Source organism: Nannospalax galili, unplaced genomic scaffold, assembly GCF_000622305.1.
Source record: "Nannospalax galili isolate Female #2095 unplaced genomic scaffold, S.galili_v1.0 scaffold471, whole genome shotgun sequence".
Lineage (NCBI taxonomy): Eukaryota > Metazoa > Chordata > Mammalia > Rodentia > Spalacidae > Nannospalax > Nannospalax galili.
In genome coordinates this window covers 1,028,492-1,052,751 of record NW_008330333.1, presented here as the reverse complement: position 1 = coordinate 1,052,751, position 24,260 = coordinate 1,028,492, and the positions used below count along the sequence as shown (strand labels likewise).

Genomic DNA, 24,260 nt, shown 5'->3' with positions numbered 1-24,260 from the left:
TCCCTGTTGCGATCCTTGCAATGCTGTACATGGGAGCGCAAAAATCCTTTTAGCATCATTCATATTCATGCACATACCGGTCTTCCTGGACCGATGGAAGAAGGAAATGCTATAGCAGATTGTTATACAAAATCCGTGATTGCCTTTTTAATTGCTTCCCCGATTCAATTAGCCAGAGATTTTCATTAAAAATTTCATGTTAATGCTAGTACCCTAAGATTAAAGTTTAGAATAACTAGAGAGCAGGCCCGGGATATAGTTTTGAAATGCGCTCATTGTGTTTCCCTATTGCCCCAACGGGGTATAGGGGTGAATCCCAGGGGCCTCCGCCCGATGGCACTCTGGCAGATGGATGTTACTCATGTTCCTGAGTTTGGCACACTTAAATATGTGCATGTGTCAGTGGATACCTGCTCGGGAATTATTTTTGCCTCTGCTCATGTGGGAGAGAAGGCTCAGCATGTTATGGCACACTGTTTACAAGCCTTTGCAGCCTGGGGTATACCCCAACAGTTTAAAACAGATAATGAACCAGCCTATACATCAAGCTGGTTCCAACATTTCTGCCATGCCATGGGTATTAAACTTACCCATGGATTACCCTATAATCCCCAAGGGCAAGGAATTGTGGAATGAGCCAATGCCAGCATTAAACAGGCTTTAATTAAACAAAAAGGGGGAATAGGGAACCAGTTTAAATCTCCAAAGGACAAACTGAATATTGTTCCTTTTGTCCATAATTTTTTAAATCTGGATGTAGGTCATTGTGCAGCTGATTGCCATAGTAATCCACAGGTAGTACATAGTGTGTCTGTAATGTGGAAAGATGTCCTTACAGGGGCTTGGTCCAACCCTGTCTTGACCTGGACACGAGGAGCAGTGTGTGTGTTTCCTCAGGATCAAGAGAGTCCCATTTGGGTGCCAGAACGCTTGACCCGGCCGTTGGGGAAGAAAGGCAAGCACGATGGAACAACGGTAGATTGTAATGATGATTCTCAGCCTGCTCAACATGGTGAGCTTGAGGGTGCCCATAGTGTAGGAGCAGGAAAGGGAGTTGTGGGGGGTAGTGATGGCCTTCCCACTCCCTGTCCCTCTGAGTCTTGATGCAACAGTGTTTCCCAAACTGCATCTACTCTTAATCAATTATCAGCTTCAACTGCTGGAGCCTTGGCTCAACAAGAAAGTATTAATGCCCAGCTTAAAGCAGGTATCTTGATGCTCAACCAACGGGTTGACCTTCTTCAAGAACAAGTGGATATATTAGGACAGATGGCCTTCCTTCCCTGTATATATTGCATGACTGGAATATGTAAAACATCTGTAAAGTTTCAGAATTTTTCCCGAGCAGGTAATTTATCCCGAGAAATTGGAACAATGCTGCAAGGAAATTGGAGCCATGAGTTCGACAAGAAGATGGCAGAGTTGCGAGCATCAATCGTGGCAACAAATAACACCCGAGTAGAGATTGCCACTGTGCAGCAGTGGCTGGAGGCTATGCAGGGCACCTTTAGCTTCCTCGAGAATTGGGGGTGGCATGGTTTTTTGGGGGTTCCTTTTGGTTGTGGCGTGTGGAGGTATACTGTGGTGCATGATGCGCATGCAGTGGCAGACAGTGGCCCAACGGCAAATGCTCGTCCAAGCTATGGCAACGCTGGAAGCAGGAGGATCTCCCTACAGCACTCCCCCTCATGCTAAGGTAGCTAAAGCCTGGTTGTAGTGTGGCAACATTCACTGAGGTTGTCCAGTGATTAGCTGGTCTTGCAGAGAGAGAGCCTGAGGTTCTACTCCTGTCAGGAGCAGGTACAGGAATTTCAGCCTTGACCTTACAAAGCCAAAACTACCATAGCCTTAGAGCTGCAATAGACATGGACATCCAGAACTTAGAAAAGTCCATTTCCCATCTATAGGAATCCCAAACCTCCATGGATGAAATGGTTCTGCAGAATAGAAGAGGCCTAGGCCTGTTGTTCTTACAGTGGGGAGGCCTCTGTGCTGCCCTCAAAGAAGAATGCTGTTTTTATGTGGATCACTCTGGGGTCATCAAAGAATCCCTGGCCAAGGTTAGAGAAAGTCTGGTTTGAAGAGAGAACGAATATAGGGCTAAACAAGGATGGTTTGAATCCTGGTTCAATAGCTCCCCTTGGTTAACCACTTTGATTTCAACCTTACTCAGACCCCCTCCTCATTCTGATTATGTTCTTGCATTCTAAAAAATTTGGTAGCTTTTATAAGAGAGAGTATAAAAGAGCAGCTAGGAGCTATACAGCTAATGGTAATGCGAACCCACTATCAGTCCCTCCAGAGTCTGGGTGATGAAGAACATGAGATGAGGGAGCACCCATGATTGGGCCCCCAAGGTACTAGTCAGAGGGAGGAATGAGAGACCTAAGTGACTCCATCTTGGATAAAACCTCCATGGGACTGACCCAGCCCTGAGCCCTGTTCCAGAAAAAAAAACACATACACACACAAAAGTATACTTGGAACGAACAGATAGAGAACAACTCCCCTGCCAATGGTCAATTAACCTGGGACAGGAAAGTACTAAAAGTCCAGATGTCTTTTCAGATTTCCTGAAGCCAGCAGTTTATGGTTTGACACTGGGCTGCAACCAATCAGATGCTTGCCAGACTGGAGGCCCCCCTACTCCCCTACTTGCTGAACTTGCTGAAATAATCCTATAAAAACCTCTGTCTCCCAAAGCAAGGGGTCTCACATCTGAGATCCACTGGGTCGGTGACAGAGTGGGCCCAAGCTTAAGCTTGTAACAACAAAAAAAACCCTTGTCTGTTTGCATTGGTTGGCTCTTTGGTGGTCTTTGGGGTCTCGCGAACTGGGTACAACAGTGTTCCCACTCTTGTGTAAGCCTAAGGTACAATAAGAGGTATAGTCTTATGACGCTGCATATGGATGTGGGGGGATGTATGTGTGCATATATGTTCATATATAATGTATGGGTGCATGGAGGCCAAAGATTGACATTGGATGTCTTCCCCTATCACTCTCCATATATTTTTTTTTTTTTTTGGTCTTTTTGAGATAGGATCTCTGTAGTCACAGTTGGCCTGGATTCACCATGAAGACCAGGCCGGCCTTGAGCTCACGGAGATTCGCCTGCCTCTGCCTCCCCAGTGCTCAGATTAAAGGTGCGCGCCACCATGCCTGGCTCCATCTTATTAGGACAGGTCTCTCACTGAACCTGGAGCTGGCCAGCAAGCTCCCATGGTCCTCCAGCCTTCACCTCCCCAGCTGGGATTACAAGAATGTCTAGCTTTTTTGTTGTTGTTTTTGCTTTTTTGTTTGTTTTGAGTCAGGGTGTCACTATGTAGTCCTGGTCATCTGGAACTCTCCATGTGGACCAGGCTGGCCTTGAACTCACAGAGATCTGCCTGCCTCTGCCTCTGAAAGCTGGGATTAAAGGCTTGTGCCATCATGCCTAGATATACCCAGCCAATTGTGTGGGTGCTAGAGATCCAAACTTAGTTCTTCATGTTCACTGTGGGTTCTGGGGATCACACTCAGATCATCAGGCTTGAGCAGCAAATGCTTTTACTTGGTAAGCCATATCGTTGACCCTTTGCAGTTGGCTTAGGAAATTTCATTATCACTTCAAAGATCTTTCTGTCTTTTTGGCTACATAGTGTTTCACTGAATGGATACAGGAATAGAACTTGTCCTAATGGCAGTGAGCATAGCGGTCACTACCATGCCCACACTCCACCCCCACTCCCCTGAGGGCCACACTATCCACAGTAGCTGAAAAAAGGAAGGGGGTAGGGGGAGCCTGCAGAAGGCAGCAGAAATGTCCACAAGAAGTCACTGCTCAGCAAATACAACATTGATCCACAAACCACAGATGGAGGACCAAGGTCCGGCCAAGGCCTATTTGGTGTTCTTGTCAGCAGCGGTGGTTTTTTGTTTGTTTGGCTTTTGGGGACAGGGTCTTTCTGTAGCCCCAGCCGGCCTGGAACTCACAGAATCCACCTGTGCCTCCCAAGTCCTGGGATTTAAGGTGTGGGACACCACGCCTGGGAGTGGTGGTGGTTTTAAAAATGAACCTTGGGGCTAGAGAGATGGTTCAGTGGTTAAGAACACTGGTTGTTCTTGCAGAAGACCCGGGTTCAAATCCCAGCACCCACATGGCAGCTAACAACTATCTATAACTCCAGTTCCAGGGGATCTAACAGCCTCTTCTGTGTTCCGTGGGCATTGCACAACACGTGTGCACTTACTTACATGCCGGCAATACACGCATACACATAAAAATAATAAATAAAATATTTTAAAGAATGAACCTCAAGCTGAATTTTTTTAACATTTCAATAAAGAAGAGAAGGAAAAGTCTACAGTTGTGTTATATAAGTATGTATTTCTACAGCCATTTTTACTATGAATATGCCAAACTCTAAAACACAAAAAGGTGTGTGGTGTGGTGGCACACGCCTTTAATCCCAGCACTTAGGAGGCAGAGGCAGGCGGATCTCTGTGAGTTCAAGGCCAGCCTGGTCTACACAGTTCCAGGACCGCTGGGACTACAGGGAGACCCTGTCTCAAAAAGACCAAAAAAAAAAAAAAAATTTGTTTTTATTTTTAATTGTGTGTGCAGGTACCTTCCCAGGCCAGAAGAGGGCGTCAGATCCTCAGAGATGGAGTTAACAGGGTGTTGTGATCTGTCCAGTGGGTATTAGAAACCAAACTTGGGTCCCTGGAAAGAGCAGCCAAGCACTCTTAACTGCTGAGCTATTTTCCCAGCCCTTAATACAATTCAACCAGTCCTGCCAGTAACCCTATCCAGATCTCACCAAGATCTGTCTGTGCAGTCCCAGTCAGCAGCTCACCCACATCCAGCTGAATCCATGCTGCAGGGCCTCCAGCTGAATCCAACTTCCCTGAAAGTCAAAATTATTACACTTTACTCTTTTGAAATAGTTCTGCCTCTGAATGTAACATACTTGTTACTAAATGGAGATGCCTAGAAATAGAAGCCATACAGGTTAAAATGCCAGACTGGCCAGGCATTATGGTACACATCTATAATCCCAACCCTCAGGAGGCTAAGGCAGGAGATCACTGAAGATTCAAGGCCAGCCTGGTCTACTCTACATAGCTAGTCCAAGTTAGTCAGGGACACACAGCAAGACCCTGTCTTTAAAAAAAACAAAACCAACGCGTGGTGGCGCACGCCTTTAATCACCAGCACTTGGGAGGCAGAGGCAGGAGGATCTCTGTGAGTTCAGGGCCAGCCTGGTCTCCATAGTGAATCCAGATCAGCTGCAGCTACAGGGAGACCGTCTTAAAGAGACAAAAACAAAACAAACAAAAAAAAAAACCACACAACCCAGGCATGTTGGCACAGGCCTTTAATCTCAGCACTCAGGAGGCATATGCAGGGGGATCTCTGTGAGTTCAAGGCCAGCCTGGTCTAAATAGTGAGTTCCAGGCCAGCTGGGACTACAGGGAGACCCTGCCTCATAAATACAAAATAAGGGGCTGGAGAGAGGGCTCAGTGGTTACTGGTTGTTCTTGCAGAAGACCTGGGTTCAAATCCCAGCACCCACATGGCAGCTAACAACTGTCTGTAACTCTGGTCCCAGGAGCTCCAACAGCCTCTTCTGACCTCTGCAGGCATTGCACAACACGGGTGCACTTACCTACATGCAGGCAATACACACATACACATAAAATAAAAATAGTAAATAAAATTTAAAATAAAAGTTAAAAAAAAACAAACAAAAAACCCCAAAAGGCATAAAACCCTACCAGACCTGGATCTAATACCAATTTCCAGCTCTCTGGTTCTGTGAATTTGGGAGTGATTGCACTTCTTTCTTGGCCTGTTTCTTCATCTGTTTATTACTAAGGTAATAAACCAAATCAGTCTTAGAGCATAGAGGCCATGTATACAATGTATACATAAGCTCTGCGCTGCCTGGAAGCCCAGCTGCTCCACACAGGCAGCTATTTCTACCATACTGTCCTATTCAAACCGCTGAAAGCCAGGATCCAACCAGCCCATACTGTCCTATTCAAAGCCTTTAGAAGCCAGGATCCAACCAGCACTGCAAATAGCATAGTGACCCGATGATTCACAGAACAGGTAGGGTCTTCGTGGTCAGCTGGAATCAAGAGCTGAATGTTCTCTTTGTAGCTGAGCTGTGGTATGGGGTCATAGGCTGGACCCTGGGGTTTAAATAAGGAGAGAGTGGGAGTAGAATGGGAGTGGACAGCTAAAAACAAGGATGAAAACAGCCAGGCAGGGACAGGCGTGGCAAATTAGAAAGAACATATACCAAGGAGGTGAGAAGCAGCAGCAAGTTGACAGTAGCTGCAGAATGAACCAGAAGGGAAACTGGTTCCTGGTAAGTGAGGAATTCTCACTGTTTCACCCGAAGGCCCCAGCGTAAGCAGATGGAAAAACGCTAAGCACCAAATGCAGCCAGGTGTCTTGGAGGCAGGCAATGGGTGGTCAGGAATCACTGAGCAGGAGTTTCCAGGCTGTCCTACTCCCAGCTCCCAAAGTAGGAGCCAAAGGAGAGGCCAGTGGGCAGCAAGCACCCTTGGGACATGGTGCCATAGAGACCAGGACTCACCCTCTTCCCCAGTTTCCTTCAGGCTGGGAAGCCTGTACTTGGAAGCCCTTGTTTATAGAGTATGGTCCCAAGTCAGGCTGGTTGGTTTATATCTGTAATCTTAGTACCCAGAAGATGGAGGCAAGAGGGATCATTTATATAGCTAGATCAAGGCGAGCTACATGAGACCAGGTCTTAAAACACAAAAACTGGGCTGGTGAGACGGCTCAGCAGGTAAAGATGCCTGCTGCCAAGCTTTGTCAGCCTTAGTTTGATTCTTGGACTCACATAGTGGAAAGAGAACCAACTCCTGAAAATTGTCCTCTGATCACATACGTGTCATGGCACATGTGTACTCACACGCATACACATACCCCCCAAAAGGTAACTTTTAAAAAAGGTCCTGGCTGGGAGTGGTGGTGCAGGCCTTTAATTTCAGCACTTGGGAGGCAGAAATGGGCAGAGTTCCAGGCCAGCCTAGTCTACATAAGGAGTTCGAGGCCAGTCTGGGCTCCTGTCTCAACTGTAACAAAAAACAAAAAGTCCCAATGTTCTGGAATGAGCGTCTGGCAAAGAGGCCCGGACGGTCAAGGCGAGGGAAGGGTTTCCAAGCTAAGAGTGGTGACTCAGGGATACCTCAATTAGAACAGCTGGTAGAATCCAAAGCTACCCAGCGCTCAGGGGTCAGCCTCAGAGATGGGAAGAGAGCCGGGCCAAAGGCCAAAGCTTCAATTCCAAGGCGTTTTAATTTACAGCTAGAGTACCCGCCCTTCTCGCCCTGGCTCCTCCCACATGATCAAGCCCCACTCCGTGCCTGCGGTGGCACGTCTCGCCCTGCACTTTCCCAGGGCCCTAGCTTCAGTGAGGGCTGTCCCAGCCCTAGGTGTGCTTACCGCTCCCCCTTGCGTCCTAGGTGGGAGCAGGTGGGGATGCAGCCAGCGCCCCCGCCGCCCCTAGCATGAGCATGGCCAGGGCCTTGGGCCCGGTGGTGTGGATCTTCTCGTGCCGGTGCAGGTTGGAGCGGCGGCTGAAACTCTTGCCGCAGAGCGTGCAGGAGTAGGGCCGCACGCCGCGGTGGGTGCGCTGGTGGGCGGTGAGGTGCGAGCTGTGGCTGAAGCTCTTGCCGCAGTCGAGGCAGTGGTAGGGCTTCTCACCGGTGTGCGTGCGGTTGTGCGCGATGAGGTTGGAGCGCTGGCTGAAGCACTTGCCGCACTCGGGGCACGGGTACGGCTTGACGCCGGTGTGTGTGCGCTGGTGCGTGACCAGCGCGGAGCTCTGCGTGAAGCACTTGCTGCAGATCGGGCACTTGTGCGGCTTGGCGCCGGTGTGGGTGCCCTGGTGCGTGACCAGGTCCGAGCGGCGGGTGAAGCGCTTGGCGCAGCGGTCGCACACGTAAGGCTTCTCGCCAGTATGGATCCGCTGGTGCTGGATCAGCGTGGAGTGGTGGCTGAAGCTCTTCCAGCACGACGGGCAGGTGTAAGGCTTCTCGCCGGTGTGAATGATCTGGTGCTGGATGAGGTGCGAACTGCGGCCAAAGCGCTTGCCGCAGTCTGTGCAGGCGTACGGCTTCTCGCCGGTGTGCGTGCGCCGGTGTGTTACCAGGTGTGAGTGCCAGCTGAAGCTCTTGCCACACTGTTCGCACTTGTAGGTCTTCTTGGCTGCGTCGCCGTCGGGGCTCAGGCCCTCCTCGCCACTCTCTGGGGCATCCTTCTCCTCGCTGGGTTTCTCTGGGTTGCTGTCCTTCGAGGGACACATGCCGAGCGGGGCTGGCTTTGGCTGTCTGGCTTCCCCAGGGTCTCCGGCCAGCCTTGCACCCAGGCTGCTAGCTGCTTGCTGCCCACACTGCAGGTCGTCCCCCGGGGCCCACCCAGCCCTGGTCTGTGTGGGCTTCACATCCCCGAAGGTTGACATGGTCAGGGTTGGAACTCCCTTCCCTACCTCCACAGCTCCTGAGGAAAGAGAGAGTTGTCAGCAGGAGACAGGCTTCTAGAAAGCCCGCGGGGTGTGGAGGCAAAGCTAAGGACCCAAGGACTGGGTCCTGGGAGACAGAAACCTGCAAAGGGAGGCCCAGCACCCATATCCACAAGGGGGCGCCCCAAACCAAGGCACCTGCCAAGGCCCTCACCTGAATCAAGGCCTCTCCTCTCCTTCTCTGCTCCTGTCTGCCTGGTGAAGCTGGCCGCCTGGCCCTTCCCCTGAACTTGAGGAACCCAGAAAGGCCTGCTGAAGGGAAACCCTGTCCAGAAAGAGGCTGTGCTCGTTGGGGAACTTCTGGGACTGTCCAGCAGTAGACATCATCTCCCCACATGATGAGGCAAAAGGAGGAAAGAGCTTCTAGAAACACGAAGCAAAACAAAATGCACTCACAAATTCCTTCAGGGCCAGGCATGGATGGCAGCACTTGGAAGGCTGAGGCAGGAGAGTACTGAACTCAAGCCCAGCCTAAACTACACATTGAGACTCTGTCTCAAAATAAAAATGAGTAAAGCAAGATTAAATAAAAGAAAAAGAAAAAAATCCAGGCTTAGTGGCCCATCTGTAATCCCAGCACTTGGAAGGTAGAAGAAAGAGGATCAGAAGCTTAAAGTTATCCTCAGCCACATAATGAGTTTGAGGCCAGCCTGGGCTACATGAGATCCTGTCTCAAAAAAAATAGATAAATATGTCTTTTTTTTCCTTTAGAAGGGCTGATGTGTGACTCAGTGGTAGGGTGCTTGCCTGGTATGTATGAGGCTCTAGTTCCATCCCTAGATACACACACACACACACACACACACACACACACACACACACACACACAAATATATACATTAAATTAGTAAAGGGGCAGTAGTTTGTCCCCTTCAGTGTAGCATCTAGCTAGCCTCTTTCCAGTGCTGAACTGGCTATACCTTCTGTTTCCCTGAGCAAATCTGCCCAGGTCAGCCAGAGGACTCCCTTCCCAGATGCCAGGCAGTGGGCCTAGCAGTAAGAGCCATGGGCTGTCCCACTGCTGCACTTGCATCTAGGGAATGCGTGTGGGGTACAGACAGGCCAAGTTCCAGAGCTTGGGACAAGAGATCACGAACACTAACCACAGGGCCCATCTGCAGAGTCCCTGGGTTGAGAGGCTCTGGGAAGTTTGGCCAACTCAGTAGAAGAGCAGAAGCCATGACTTTCATGACTCATGGGAGGAAAGAATTTGTTAGACTAATGGGGTGGTTGGGGCCTGTGTTAGGCTTGCAATGGGCTGCAAGTGAGTACTAAATTTCCTTTGGTGGCTCAGGACTTACTTGGACTTGCTGGTCTAGGCTCTGGGAAATATTAACATTGGTTGGTAAGCAAACTGAAGATAATTACAGGATTGAGTAGGGTGCCTGGTGTGCTCAGATGGGGTCCTAGGACCATCAACAAAGTTACCAATAGAACTGCCAAGGCCACAGGGCTGGTAGATAGCTCAGTCAGTAAAGTGCTTGCTATCCAGGCATGTATGAGGACTAAGTTCCATCTCTAGTGCTCACATGAAAAGCCGGGCACAGTAACAAATGCTTGTAATCCCAAAGACAGGTGGATCCCTGAAGCTCAGTGGCCAACCAGCCTAGAGTATTTGTTAAGTTCTGGGTCAATGAGAACCCTGTCTCAAAAAACAAAATGGGTAGCATCTAAGGAACAACACTCAAGTTGACTTCTGGCTTCCACACATACACACCTGCACAGACACACACAGGGATTCCATTTAACTACTAAATGTGCAATAGCTGTGTGTGAAATGAATGGGTGAATGAATGACAATGAAGACCTGAAGATATCATCAAATTCTGACAAGATTGGTCCGAAACTGAGGCGTTAAAAAGTTAGTCTTAGGCCGGGCATGGTGGCGAATGCCTTTAATCCTAGCACTTGGGAGGCAGAGGCAGGGGGATCTTTGTGAGTTCAAGGCCAGCCTGGTCTACATAGTGAGTTCCAGGCTAGCTGGGGCTACAGGCAGACCCTGTCTCAAAAAGGCAAAAAAAAAAAAAGTTAGTCTTAAATGCAAAGGAAACAGAGTCCCTGGGAGGAGCAAGCTCTCCCTACATGCTTCCTAAAGCAGCTGTGACTCCTCATGAAGCACCCATAACTGGGCAGACATCTCTGAAACTGGGACTTTGGGAGGGAAAAACAGAACTACTGTGCTGAGTTAGTACAGTGAACAAATGGAAGAAAAGCAGAATCCCAAATCAGTGTTGTCCAATTGTGCAGCCAATGACCATACTGCTCCCACACACACCCACCCATGTAGCCCTGTCAGGCCTGGAACTCAGTATATAAACAAGGCTGGCCTTGGACTTGCATTAGTCCTCTGGCCTCTGCCTCCCTAGTGCTGGGATTACAGTTGTGAACCACCACACTCAACACACCAGTTGTTTAAACTCCAATCTGAGCTGATTAAACAAAATTCAAAATTAATTGCTCGTCCTGTTTCTAGAACTCAACAAGCACTGGGCTTGTGGACACTGTCCTAGCACAGATGCAGAAATTTTCATGTGTGTGGAAGGTTCTACAGAGCAGTGCTGCCCAAATGAACAAGAGAGGAAAAGGGAGAAGTGCAAGGGTGGGGCGTAAGTAGGGAAGTGACGGCAGGACAGCCCCAGCACCCTCAAGGCCTCAGGAAGCCCCCAGTGCAGATGAACCCTTACCCAAAGCCAGCCCATTTCTTTTCTGTAGCACGTCCCTGTAGAGATTTTGCTGTGTGTGGTCCAGCCTTCCCCACTCCTCCCGGGAGAGGTACAGAGCCACATCCTCAAAGGTCACTGGCATCTGAGATAAGAGGAAACAACACTGTTCAAGTCTTGCTGTGACTATGGTAAGAGCCACCAAGGATGACCTTCTATGGGATGCGGTCAGGAATAAAGCAGCATTTTAGGGTACATAGCCAAAGCTTAGGCTCCCCAGACAGCCTCCACTCTAAACTCATCTCTCAGAAGATGATCCACAGTCACAGACCAGTCTTCCCACTCCCTTCTGCTTTTCCACCAGCTTGGGGCCTGCCATAAGCCCCAAGGCTGGACAAGGGCACTGGAGTGGTCATTCCAGCAGCACTTCATGAGTCATGGACAGTAGCTTCCAAGCAGAAAGGGCAGTGGGCTCCTAGAGTCACACGTGCAACTGGCAGTTACATAAAAGGCTGAGTGCCATGTGAGGGCCAGGAAAGAGTCCTGCCTCTGCTCTGGGGCAGGCTGGAGAAAGAACAAAGAGACCTCAGGGGGCACTTACCTGGGACCAAGCGGTGAGAAGTGCTGCAGCCATCTGCCGGTCTCTGGTCCTTCCCTCTCGGGAAAGCACAGGAATCTGGGGTGAGGGAAGAGCTGCAGGAGGAGAGTGGTCCCCAGGGCAGTCAGCTTGTCCCGCTGGGCCCTGTGTTCCCCTAGCCATCTCACCTCACTCCAGATTCAAACTAAGAAGAGGGCTGCCAGGTGGTAGGTGGAAATCTGGGGTCCCTCCCTTTATAAAACCCTCAACTCTCCCCAGAATGCCTTCCCAGGAAAGCACGTCCTTCTCCTACCTCTGCCAGGCAGGAACAGGGCTTTCTCCTTTGAGCCAGGACTTATGGGCATCCAGCCCTGTGTTCTTGGATCCTTGTCCTCCTGCGATGCCTCCTCCGAGTGTGGCTCTCCTGGCTCTGTCTTAATGTGTGTTGATTCTGGAGAGGCCCCCAAGGGCACTGTCTCCTCCTGCCCAGACACCATATCTCCACAGGGTTGCCCATGACCTGGAACCTAGGAACGACAGCCCCTATCACCACCAGGCTAGAGATCAGCAGAGCTACCTACCTGGCAGCTGGAATGCACACTCAAGCACAAAGCACATCCTGAAGCTTGGCCTCTTTGTCTATCTGGGGCTCACCCCAGCAAGGATAGGCAGCAAGAGATGGATGACATCAAACCCCCACCACAGTGCCAGTGGGCAAAGTGCCCTGAGGGCAGTTACCACCTCTCACCTCATACTGCCCACAGCAATGTGAACTACCTTTTAAAAATATTTATTATTTTTATTTATGTGTATGAGTGTATTGCCTGCATGTGTGTAAGTGTACCAGTGTTGTGCAATATTCAAGGAGGTCAGAAAAGGGCATCAGATTCTCCTGGAATTGGAATTATGGATGGTTGTTAGCTGCCATATGGGTGCTGGGAATCAAACCTGGGTCCTCTGTAAGAGCAGCCAATGCTCTTAACTGTTGAGCCATCTCTCCAGCCCCTGAACTACCTTTCAAAAAAAATTCTTGTTTATTTATTTATTCTTATGTTTAAGAGTGTTTTGCCTGCAGGTATGTAAGTGCACCTGTGTCATGAAATGCCCATGGAAGCCAGAAGAGAGCATTGGAGCCCCTGGAACTGGAGTTAAGAACAGTTGTTAGGCACCAGGTGGGTGCTGGTAACTGAATCTAAGTTCTCTGCAAGAGCAGTCAGTACTCTTAACCCCTGGGGCACTGACTGCTCTTGCAGAGAACCCAGGTTCAATTCCCAGTACCCACATGGTGGCTAAGAACCTTTAACTCCAGTTCCAGGTGAATCTGATGCCCTCTTCTGACCTCAGCATGCATTGCACGACATGGGTGCACTTATATACATGCAGGCAAAACATTGCTACACACAAAATAAAAATGAAATATTTTTAAAATATTTTAAACTGACTGCTCTTGCAGAGAACCCAGGTTCAATTCCCAGTACCCACATGGTGGCTAAGAACCTTTAACTCCAGTTCCAGGTGAATCTGATGCCCTCTTCTGACCTCAGCATGCATTGCACGACATGGGTGCACTTATATACATGCAGGCAAAACATTGCTACACACAAAATAAAAATGAAATATTTTTAAAATATTTTAAAAAGCCGGGTGTGGTGGAATTCAAGGTCTTTGAGGATGTAGCCCCTTTATGACTGAGTGTGTCAGGAAGATGTCCTGGTGTCTTTGTTTCTTATATAGTGGGAACAACCTAACTACAGCTTCAAGGATATTTAATCACAGAGGGGCATTCTGACCATCCAGAGACAGCTGTAGTTGTCCCTGGATCTCTCCTATCTGACTCCCTGCCTACCTGGTATCAGTATATTGTACCTTTGCCCTTCGATGAACAGCCCAAGAGGCCAGCCTGGTCTACATAGTGAGTTCCAGGAGAGCTGGGGCTACAAAAAAAAAAAAAAAAAAAAAAAAAAAAAAAAAAACCAAAAAACCCCTCAAAACCCCCAAGTGTTATGGATTAAATAGTATCTCCCCCAAATCCACGCCCACCCTGAATGTGATTTTATTGAGGTCAGGTATGGTGGTACACAATGGTACACATCTGGAACCCTAACACTTGGGAGGTGGAAGCAGGAGAATCAGGAATTCATGTTCATCCTTGGCTACATTAGGAGTTCTAAGCTAGCCTGGACTACATGGGACCCTGTTTAAAAACACAATAAAAGCCAGGTGTGGTGGCGCATGCCTTTAATCCCAGCACTCGGGAGGCAGAGGCAGGTGGATCTCTGTGAGTTCGAGGCCAGCCTGGTCTCCATAGTGAATCCAGGCCAGCTAGGGCTACAGGGAGACCCTGTCTCAAAAAGACCAAAAAAAAAAAAAACCACCACAATAAAACAAAACAAAAATGTGACCTCATTTGAGAAAGGGTCTTTTATAGAGTTAACAAAATAAACAATCTTAAAATTAAATCTTTGTGGGCTTAGGATGGGACCTATATCCAATAACTTAGGTCCCAAGAACAGAAGACACAGCTGGGCCTGATGGGACCTATTTGGGAGTATGAGACAGGAAGATGGCAAGTTCAAGGCCTACCTCAGCTGCCAAAGAGTTCAAGGACACCTTGAGTTACTTAGCAAGACTTTGTCTCAAAAATAAAATAAAGGCAGTGCTTATGGACCAGGCCACAAACATGTAGTTTTCGGTGAATTCTTCAGAAAAGTGTAACCTCTCCTTTACTCCTCTTTCCTCTCTGTTTTTTTGTTTTGTTTTGTTTTGTTTTTTGTGTTTTTTGGGGGACAGGGTCTCCCTGTACCCCAGCTGGCCTGGAACTTGCTATGAAAACCAGGCTAGTCTCCTCCATGTCACAGAGACCTTCCTGCCTCTGACTCCTGAGTGCTGGAATTAAAGGCATGCACCTCCACACCTGGCTTCTCTATCTCATTTCTAACCACGCTTTCCCTAATGCTCTGGGCTGCTCCAACATTTTGGGTTTCTTTACTTTTTCCCTAAAGCTCTGCTCCCCACCATGTCTGCTCCCCGCCATGCGGCTGCTAGTCTGACCTCCATGCCTACTCTAAACTTGCATAGCTTTATGGCTTTTTCCTTCTCGCCTCCATTTTACTCCTCAGGGCAGCTACTAAGATTTATAGCCTGTTTGCCCTAAGGATTTTTTCTTTTAAACTCTAATAAAATTGCCCTAAAGCTTCAAAAAAAAAAAAGTTTTTTGTCTTTCTCAGACAGGGTCTCCCTGCAGCCCCAGCTGTTCAAAACATTTAATAATAATAAAAAAAGTCAAAGGGGGGCTTGGGATGTAGCTTAGTAAGAGAGTGTTTATGTAGCACTCATGAGGTCCAGGGTTCAGTCTCCAGTAACACACACACACACACACACACCACCCCACAAAGGCACAGGGCTTGAAGTGTAACTGAGTGATAGACTCAGGGCCCTGGGTCTGATCCCCCCAACACCATCTAAAAACAAAACAATAAGGGCACAGAGAAACTGAGGTGAAGCCATATGCAAGCTAAGGAGTAACCAGAGCCATGAAATGGGGAAGAAAGTATTCTTCCTCAAAGTCTTCTAGGACTGTGAGAGAATAAATAAAAGTGATCTTAAGCCTCCTGGTTTGTAGAAACTTATTAGGCAGCCACAGGAAGTCAACACATTCAGGACTGGGCTAAAAACAAGGGTCCAAAATCACCGGGATCTAAAGCTTCGGCAATACATTTGCTTTGCACTAGGTGGGACACACACACACACACACATACACATACCACACATACACACACACCCCACACATACAAACACACACACACCATACATACACACACACACCCCATACACACCCGACACATACAAACACACACACACACACACACACACACACACACTCCCCTGTGAGTCCTACCCACAACATGGTGACCAGCTGACCTACTGGAAGTTTTCATCCATTCCCCTTCCACCTCCCCCATTTGTCTGGGACACTTAAGAGTGTCTGGGTGCCAGATCCAACCATACTTCTGACTGATCAGTGGCCTAGACTTAGCTGCCCAAAATTATTATGAGGGGCACATGGTTAAATGAGAGACAGTTTTCCTCACCAGAAGGGTCTAGATAAACAAAGAGCGGCACAAGTAATTATTACTGTTACTCCATCAGTGTGCAGTTGACAGAATCTGACATCAGCAGAGAATGCTGATGTATGAAGCTGCTGTGGAAGGGACACTGAACATTGTTGACAATTCCTTGAGCTGCTACATCATAAAAAGTGGCACTAGTACTAGTGTCTATTTATATTTATATATATATTTATATTTATATTTATAACCACTGCAAATCTAGGTGGGAGGATCCAGGTTCCTCTGATGTAGGCTTTAGTGGTCAGGTGTTTTTGTTTCATGCATCACAATAACCATCAGTTACAGGCTGGCAAAGTGCTTACAGAGGACTCTCACACTCATCTCCTTCAAGCCTCTTAGTGACCTGGCAAGACAGGTGGGAAGGGAGATTGTGTGCTTTGAATTTTACATATGACACACCTGGTTCCCACAGGCCAGGGGACTGATCCAAGATCACATACTTGGCCTGAGGCTGAGTCAGAGTCCTCTAGGTCCAAGCTTATGGTCCCCCAAATTTGCAGTTACATGCACATGTACACATGTATGCACACAAGAAAGCAGCAGGTACAGCAGATCTAGAACTCAGACCCAGAGAGGTAAGTCATGAGGAGATGTGTCCCAGGAGGAAGGGAGTGGAGAGTGGACGCCTTCCCTGTGTTCTCTGGGCATTGAGCCCCTCCTGCTAGTGTGTGTGTGTGTGTATGCACTGACTATAGAACTTACTGGACATAGCAAGAACAGTAATACTATAAAGACCAGATAGAGGATATTTCTCATGGTACCACCTTCTCTCCAACACCCCTGCCCAGTAACCAATCTGCCAGCTCTACTCCTCCAGTGATTCTATTCCTCTTGTCCAGACACTGGCTTCCAAAATCCTCTCTGCTCCATTTCCAAGGCATGCCTCCCTCACCGGGAATCCCATCATACCTCACAGGCTCTCTCTTCACTCACAGTACCAAGGATGTGTCCACTGTCTGCAGACATCTTCTATTTCAGGGCCAGGAAAACAGCAAGTGGTTTCTCTCCTACTAGTAAAGCCCCCTCCAGGTTTTGGCCAGGAGCCTGGAAGAGAGGAAAGAAATCAGCTGGTCTTGGGGACACATCCAAAGTGCCCTGAGACTCTCCATGCCTAACCACAGTGGAAATAAAGTTTGCCATACCCTATGGAATCCCACACTATATGATGCTTTTTGGTTCCTTTTAAAATAATGGCTTTGTGAATTGTCCCCTTTGTTACTGAAGAAAGAGCCCCATACTTCAGTGTAGCCAGCCCAAGGTAAGTGAGAGCTAAAATGGAATCAAGGTTTTTTGTCATCGAGAAAGTTCTTCAGGTGGGATGCCACCTGTCACAATCAGGGGAATCCAGGACCCACTGGCCCCAGGACATGCACATTGTGTCCCAGATGGACCCAGAGCTTCGCCTGGAATCCACCAATCAGCTGTGACAATCAGCATTCTTTGACAGCTGCAACTGCCCATCTCCATGTGTCCATCCTGATCCCGGTCAGGATGGGTGGGCCATGTCCTCTTCCCAATTCTGCCAGCCCGAAGCGTTCTACCTTTGCCCCGTCCCCTTCTGCAAACTGGCCCCAAGCCACTCTCCAGGTACTTTCTTAATCATCCCTTTCTCACCCAGGTGGAGGCGGAGAGGGTACCTGGGGCGATAAGGAGCCCCCCTCCCGGGGAAGGAAGCCTCTGCAGACAGCACTGAGTGGGTGGGGGAGCTGGGTGGAGGCCGGGATTAGGGACAACAGGAAGTCCCTCCCAGATCCCGTTCCCCACTTCAGTTCCAGTCCTATAGAGTTCCCAGCTTCAAGGGTTCCGGGTCTGGGGTCCCCAGCCTGGACTGCGCTTGTTCTTGGCTTGCAGGGAGGGGCAGACCCGCAGTTCTGGCTCATGATGGTAACTCTAACAGAATCTGTAAGCACCGAAACAGAAAAACAGGAAGATGCATCTTCGGACAGATTTGGGTATTTGAGGATTCAAAGACAGCATTACAGTCATCCTTAAAGGAGGAGTGGCACCTTGCTGGGTGGAGGGGGCAGGGCCATTCTTTCCAGTACACCCGCTTCGGAAAGTCACAAGCTCTCCTCCGGGGGGCGGGGGGGTCGCTAGATTTAAGATTCCAAGGTTAGGAGGTCCTCTGGGTCCCCCAAGAGAAACAAAATTCTCCCTGGGTGCACTGAGGAAATAAGGAACCTCCTATAGCCCACGTTAATGCCCTATGTGTTTGGAAGATGGGGGACAAATTGGATTTTCAAGGCCCACTTGGGCTCGGTAACACAGGGGTAAAGAGGCTGACCCAGAGTGGATCTGGGAGGAGTTACGGGGAGGAGTGAGAAGTGAATATGATCAAAATACATTGTATGAAATTCTCAAAGAAGTAATAAAATACTTTTTTTTTTTAAAGCAACTAACCCAGCTGTCCACGTTGTCCCAAATCCTGATGCCACTTGCCAGACTCTGTAGCTCTTTAGACCCTGAGAACTAAGGCACAGAATGGGGAGGATAATGATTGTGCTTCCTATTCCTGTGGGAAACCATTTCTCTTGGGCAGGGCATGGGGGTGTTGGGAAAGTGGTGGGGTCCCAGTCCTGGAGTTAGTGTCCAGGAAATCTCCTATAGGAGTTCATCCTGTGCCTGCTGGCTTGGGTTTGGCTCACCCAAGTCTTCTGAGACTGATCCTTCACCCCAAAACATAAACCACTAGTCCACAAGTAGCTGGACATGGTGTCTTGTCCCTATAATTCTAGTACTCAGCAAACTGAGGCAGGAGGATTGCCAAGAGTTTGAAGTCAGCCTGGGTGGGCTACACAGTAAGTTACACATGAGCTAGGGCTACATGGCAAGACCCCCAAAAATGAACCACGAAAAATACCACTACTAGTCACTGCATGAGTTTACAGGTATGCCATGTGGGGTCACAGGGCTTAATTTTGTTTTAAATTTGCTAGACTTGATGACAGAGGCCTGCAGTCCCAAGTACTCTGGAGGCTGAGGCAGGAAGATCAAAAGTTCAAGGTCTGCCTGAGCAACTTAGTGAGAGCTGTCTCAAAATAAAAAGTTTGAAAAGGGCTAGGATAGGGCTGGACAGATGGCTTGTTGGTTAAAAGCACCTACTGGGTTCAGTTCCCAGCACCCATATAGTGGCTAACACTCATAACTCCAGTTCAGGGGATATAACACCTTCTTCTGGCCTTCAAGGGCACTACGTACATACTTGGTGTATTTACATATATGTAGCATTTGTCTGGCATGTGCAAGGCCCTAGGTTTAATCTCCAGTTCTTTAAAAAATAATTAAATCAAATAAATAAAAAGTTAATTCCAGCATTAAACATCAGAATTCCTTATGAAAGTGATTTGTGTTTGCAGGGAGACCCTGTCTCAAAAAGACAAGGAAAAAAAAGTGATTTGTGTTTGTGTGGTGCTCAGGATGGAACTTGGGGTCTCACTTGTGCAAAGCAAACACTGTACTGATGAGCCACATTCTTGGCTCTAAAGTTGATTTTTTTTTTTTTTGTCTTTTTGAGACAGGGTCTCCCTGTAGGCCCTGCTAGCCTGGAACTCACTATGTAGAACAGGCTGGCCTCAAATTCACAAAGATCTGCCTGCCTGCCTGCCTGCCTCTGCCTCCCAAGTGCTGGGATTAAAGACATGCATCACCACACCCAGCAATGTTTCTTTTTTTTTAAATTTTTGCCTAGTTTCTCTGTGAAGACTAGGCTGGCCTCGTACTCACAGAACTCTGCCTACCTCTGCCTCCTGAGTGCTCGGATTAAAGGCCTGAGCCACCATGCCTGGTGACTTTTTTAAAAAATCAGAACATTAGCATTTCATGGTGGGACACGCCTTTAATCCCAGTACTCGGGAGGCAGAGGCAGGCAGATCTCTGTGAGTTCAAGGCCAGCCTGGTCTACACAGTGAGTCCCAGGCCAGCTGGGGCTACAGGGAGACCCTGTTTCAAAAAGACCCCCCCCCAAAAAAAAATCAGAATACTTGGGCAGGCAAGATGGCTTGGTAAAGGTACTTGCTGTGGAAGTCTAGTGACCTGAGTTTGATTCGTGGAAATGACATAAAGGTGATAAAGGTGGAAGGAGAGAACTGACTCTGCAAAGTTGTCCTCTGACACCTACCTGCACACACACACACAAAAATTTTATTTGTTTAAAAATTTTTTGGTAGGGGGCTGGAGAGATGGCAGTGGATAAGAACACTGTTCTTGCAGAAGCCCGGGTTCAAATACCAGCACCCACGTGGCAGCTAACAATTGTCCATAACTCCAGTTCCAGGAGATCCAACAGTCTCTTCTGTCCTCTGCAGGTATTGCATGACGTGGGTATACTTATCTACATGCAGGCAATACACATATCCACATAAAATAAAAGTAATAAAATATTAAGGGCCAGGCGTGGTGGCGCACACCTTTAATTCCAGCACTTGAGAGGCAGTGGCAGATGGATCTCTGTGAGTTCAAGGCCTGCCTGGTCTACATAGTGAGTTCCAGTAGAGCTGGGGCTACAGGGAGACCCTGTCTCAAAAATACCAAAATAATAATAATAATAAAATATTTTTAAAATTTTTTTGAAAGATGGCTCAGTGGTTAAGAACACTGATTGTTCTTGCAGAAGACCCAGGTTCGAATCCCAACACACACATGGAAGCTAACAACTGTCTGTAACTCCAGTTCCAGGGGATCCGAGGGCATTGCACAATGGGTGCACTTACCTAAATGCAGGCAATACACTCATACACATAACATAAAAAAAATAAATAAAATATTTTTTTTATTTTTTTTGATTTTTGTTATGTGTATGAGTGTTTTGCCTGCATGAATGTGTCCCCATTCCAGGCAATGCCCACAGAGGACAGAAAAGGGCATTAGATCCCCTAGTGTGGATGCTGGGATCCAAACTTAGGTCCTCTGCAAGAACAGCTAGTGTTTAAAACCCCTGTTTTAACCCCATCTTTCCAGCCCCCAGTTGTTTTAAATCAGAACAAAGGGCTGGGCGTGGTGGCACACGCCTTTGATCCGAGCAATTAGGAGGCAGTGGCCAGTGGATCTCTGAGAGTCCAAGGCCAGCCTGGTCTATATAGTGAGTTCCAGGTCAGCTGGGGTTACAGGGAGACCCTGTCTCAAAAAAGACCAAAAAAAAAATTTTTTTTCAGTACATGGGGCAACACTGGACCCATATTCCCTGCACTCATGCTTGCTTTCCAGGTGAAATTCTGATCTAGGACTTAAATATGCTTGACAAATTCTGGGATCTGGCTTGACTCTTGATTCTTCTGTCAATCTGAAAAATGAAATTTGCCCTGGCATTTGTCTCTGGTTAGTGTTCCCAGGTGTCTGGAATCTTCAAGGTGAAGAGGGATGTAGTTTAATACCACTTTCAAGTCAGAGACATCTGTAAGATGACACAATTTCAAAAGGGGGTCTTGGAAAAGATGACAAAGTGTACTCAGCCCACTAGGAGCAGAGCTGAGTGTACAGGGCAAGGGTAAAGAAGTAAAAAAGACCAAGTTAGTCCACGAAGTCCCTAGAGTGCACCAAGTCCAAAATAGTGATGTGTTCTAACTCCTGAGAAAAGTTCTACACTGACAAAAGGGGCCACTGCAGGTGTATTGAGGGAGGGGGTGTCCAGAGATCTAGATCTCATGCTAAGGTCACCTGGACTAGACCAGATAAAGTCTGAGCATTTATTTAATTGGAGAGTATTTATTGAGCACTTACTATATACAAAATATTAACTACCCCCTTTTAGAGAATGAGAATTCCTTCTATGGCTGTGTTTAGGAGCAGAGCACATCAGGGAGAGGTTACCACAGTTGCTGTGTGGGTCACCTCTGAAAGAGCTCAGAAAGGCTCCTGGAAAACATGAGGGAATAAGCAGACACATAAGACGTGTGATTTTGAACACCTGTAACCCCAGCACTTGGGAAGCAGAGGCAGGAGCACTGAAGTTTAAGTCCATTCTTGGCTACATAGCAAGTTTGAGACAAGCCTAGGCTACATGAGACCCTGTCTCAAAAACAAAAACAAAGAACAAAACAACCCAGACAGAGTCAGATGGTGGCATTTACCTCTAATCCCTTTGGAAACTGAGGCAGGACTATCATGAGTTGAAAGCCAGCCTAAGCCACATAGCAAGACCTTGTCTCAATAAACAAATAAAAAACAATAAATCCCAATGATGCCTCTAGCATCCAGGTAGTACCACAAATAATCATTTGACTAGTGGCTTAGGAGTAAGATGGGAAGGCAGCCAGGCATGGTGATGCATCATGCCTTTAATCCCAGCACTCAGGAGACAGAAGCAGGCGAATCTCTGAGTATGAGTCCAGCCTAGTCTACACAGTGAGTTCAGGAAGGGCAAAGGGACTTCAAGGATTTCCAAGAACCATAATTTATTTACAGGGGTTGGGGAATGTGGGGATGGTTCTGTATTGCCTAAATTTATTTTTCAAGATAAGCCAAAACAATCTATTTCCATGAGAAATCTGACCTTTAATTTATGACAAAAATTTAAATTTAAGAATGCCATAGAAGTCCAGCAGAACATGCCTGCTGTCTCACAACCCACATGTTTAGGGCTGTACTCACCTCAGAGCTTGTCACAGGGATTAACTCTCATGGATGAAGTGCTTAGCAGAGCTTCAAGCTTGGGAACCATCCAACAAAAACCAACCCCAGTACCTACAGGCTGCTTTGAGCTTGAATAAGAACACACAATGTTTAGTAAATAAATCATGAGCTACTCTCAATGATCAGAGGAATAATGAAAACTAGAGAGAAATATAAGCAAGAACAAAATAACCTTATAATTAAGGCAGCAAACTTAGGTTGGAGACCAGGGTAATACAGAGAAATGGTCTTGGGAGGAAAAGAGCCAAGAAATGGTCTTGGGAAGGAATGTAACTCAGGTAGTAGAGTGCTTTCCTAGCATGCTTGAAGCATCCAGGTTCCATCAGCAGCACCATGTAAACTGGGTGTGATGGTGAATGTTTGTAATCCCAGCACTCAGATAATGGAGGTAGGAGGATCAGAAATTCAAGGTCATCCTAGCCTACACAGTGAGCTCCAGGCCAGCCTGGGTGACATGAGACCTTGCGCCCCCCCCCCAAATTGGACTCAATGGGCTATTTTTAAAAAGGGGGTGAATGGAGGGGCAGAGGGTGGATCTGGCATGAGACAGGTCAGTTTGATCAAAGTATATTGTATGGGGGCTAGGAGATGGCTTAGCGGTTAAGGGTACTGGCTGTTCTTGCAGAAGACTGGGTTTTCAATATCAGCACCCACATGGAGGCTAATAACCATCTGTAACTTCAGTTCCATGGAATCCCACGCCATCTTCTGTCCTCAGCAGGCATTGCAGGACATGGGTGCATGTACATGCATGCATGCATGCATGCATAACACTCACACATAAAATTTTAAAAAGCAGGGCTGGAGAGATGGCTCAGCAGTCAAGAACACTGGTTATTCTTCCAGAAGACCCGGGTTCGAATCCCAGCACCCACATAGCAGTTACAACTGTAACTCCTTCCAGGGAATCCTGTGGCTTCTTCTGTCTTCAAAGTTACATTGCACATTGCATGACACAGGTGCACTTACCTATATGCAGGCAATACACTCATACACATAAAAAATAAAAATAATAAAATATTTTTTAATTTAAAAAGTATATTGTATGAAACTCTCCAAGAATTAATATAAATATTAAAATAATTGTTATATAATAAAAACAGAAAAACAAGATTATATAATAAAAACATTGAAACAAGAAGCCTGTAGATGTGTTCAGCAACTGAGAAGCTAAGGGATTAGCTTTTTTTTTTTAATTTTATGTGCATGCGTGTATTGCCTACGTGTAGGTAAGTGCACCCGTGTCATGCAACGCCCGCGGAGGTCAGAAGAGGCTGTCGGATCCCCTGGGACTGGAGTTACGGACAGTTGTTAGCTGCCCTGTGGGTACTGGGAATCGAACCCGAGTCTTCTGCAAGAATAGCCAGCGTTCTTAACTGCTAAACCATGTCTCCAGCCCCTGGGATTAGATTTTAAAAGGAAAAAAAATCACCAAAAACTTAAAAAAGACCTCCATTCAGCTCCAGGGGCACGGAGACGATCCTGCGACGAACCTACGTGCGCTCCCGTAAGCCTCGTGGCGCAGGAGCACTGGTTCCGAACGGTGGAGTCGGGGATCCGAGGCGCACCGGGATACCTTGCGTGCTCCGCAGTGTGCAGAACACAGACACCAGAATTAGTTGCCCAGGCAACTACACCGCTCCGCCCGCCCACGCTCCACTGGACTATCCCTGAGGCCCCGCCCCTTCGTCCTTCCTGCGCGCGCAGGCGTGCGCCCTCCAGGAGC

At 47.7% G+C, this 24,260-nt stretch overlaps 1 protein-coding gene across 7 annotated transcripts; it reads right to left on the bottom strand.

Moving 5' to 3' along the window:
- Positions 1 to 4,751: 4,751 nt before the first annotated feature.
- Znf205 (zinc finger protein 205) lies at positions 4,752 to 24,003 on the bottom strand. Of its 7 annotated transcripts, none has more exons than XM_008845848.3 (8): positions 23,985 to 24,003; positions 16,817 to 16,951; positions 12,091 to 12,304; positions 11,802 to 11,893; positions 11,225 to 11,345; positions 8,695 to 8,805; positions 7,463 to 8,518; positions 4,752 to 4,889 (listed from the first exon to the last, which is right to left on the bottom strand). In XM_008845848.3, the coding sequence occupies exons 2-7, from the start codon at positions 16,871 to 16,873 to the stop codon at positions 7,479 to 7,481; spliced, it is 1,635 nt and encodes a 544-aa protein (XP_008844070.1). In that variant the 5' UTR covers positions 16,874 to 16,951; positions 23,985 to 24,003; the 3' UTR covers positions 4,752 to 4,889; positions 7,463 to 7,478. The 7 variants fall into 7 exon arrangements, with proteins under 7 accessions (XP_008844070.1, XP_008844078.1, XP_017656864.1 ...); XM_008845856.3 differs by lacking the exon at positions 23,985 to 24,003 and adding an exon at positions 22,493 to 22,602; XM_017801375.2 differs by lacking the exon at positions 23,985 to 24,003 and adding an exon at positions 17,545 to 17,765.
- Between the last annotated feature and the right edge of the window lie 257 nt (positions 24,004 to 24,260).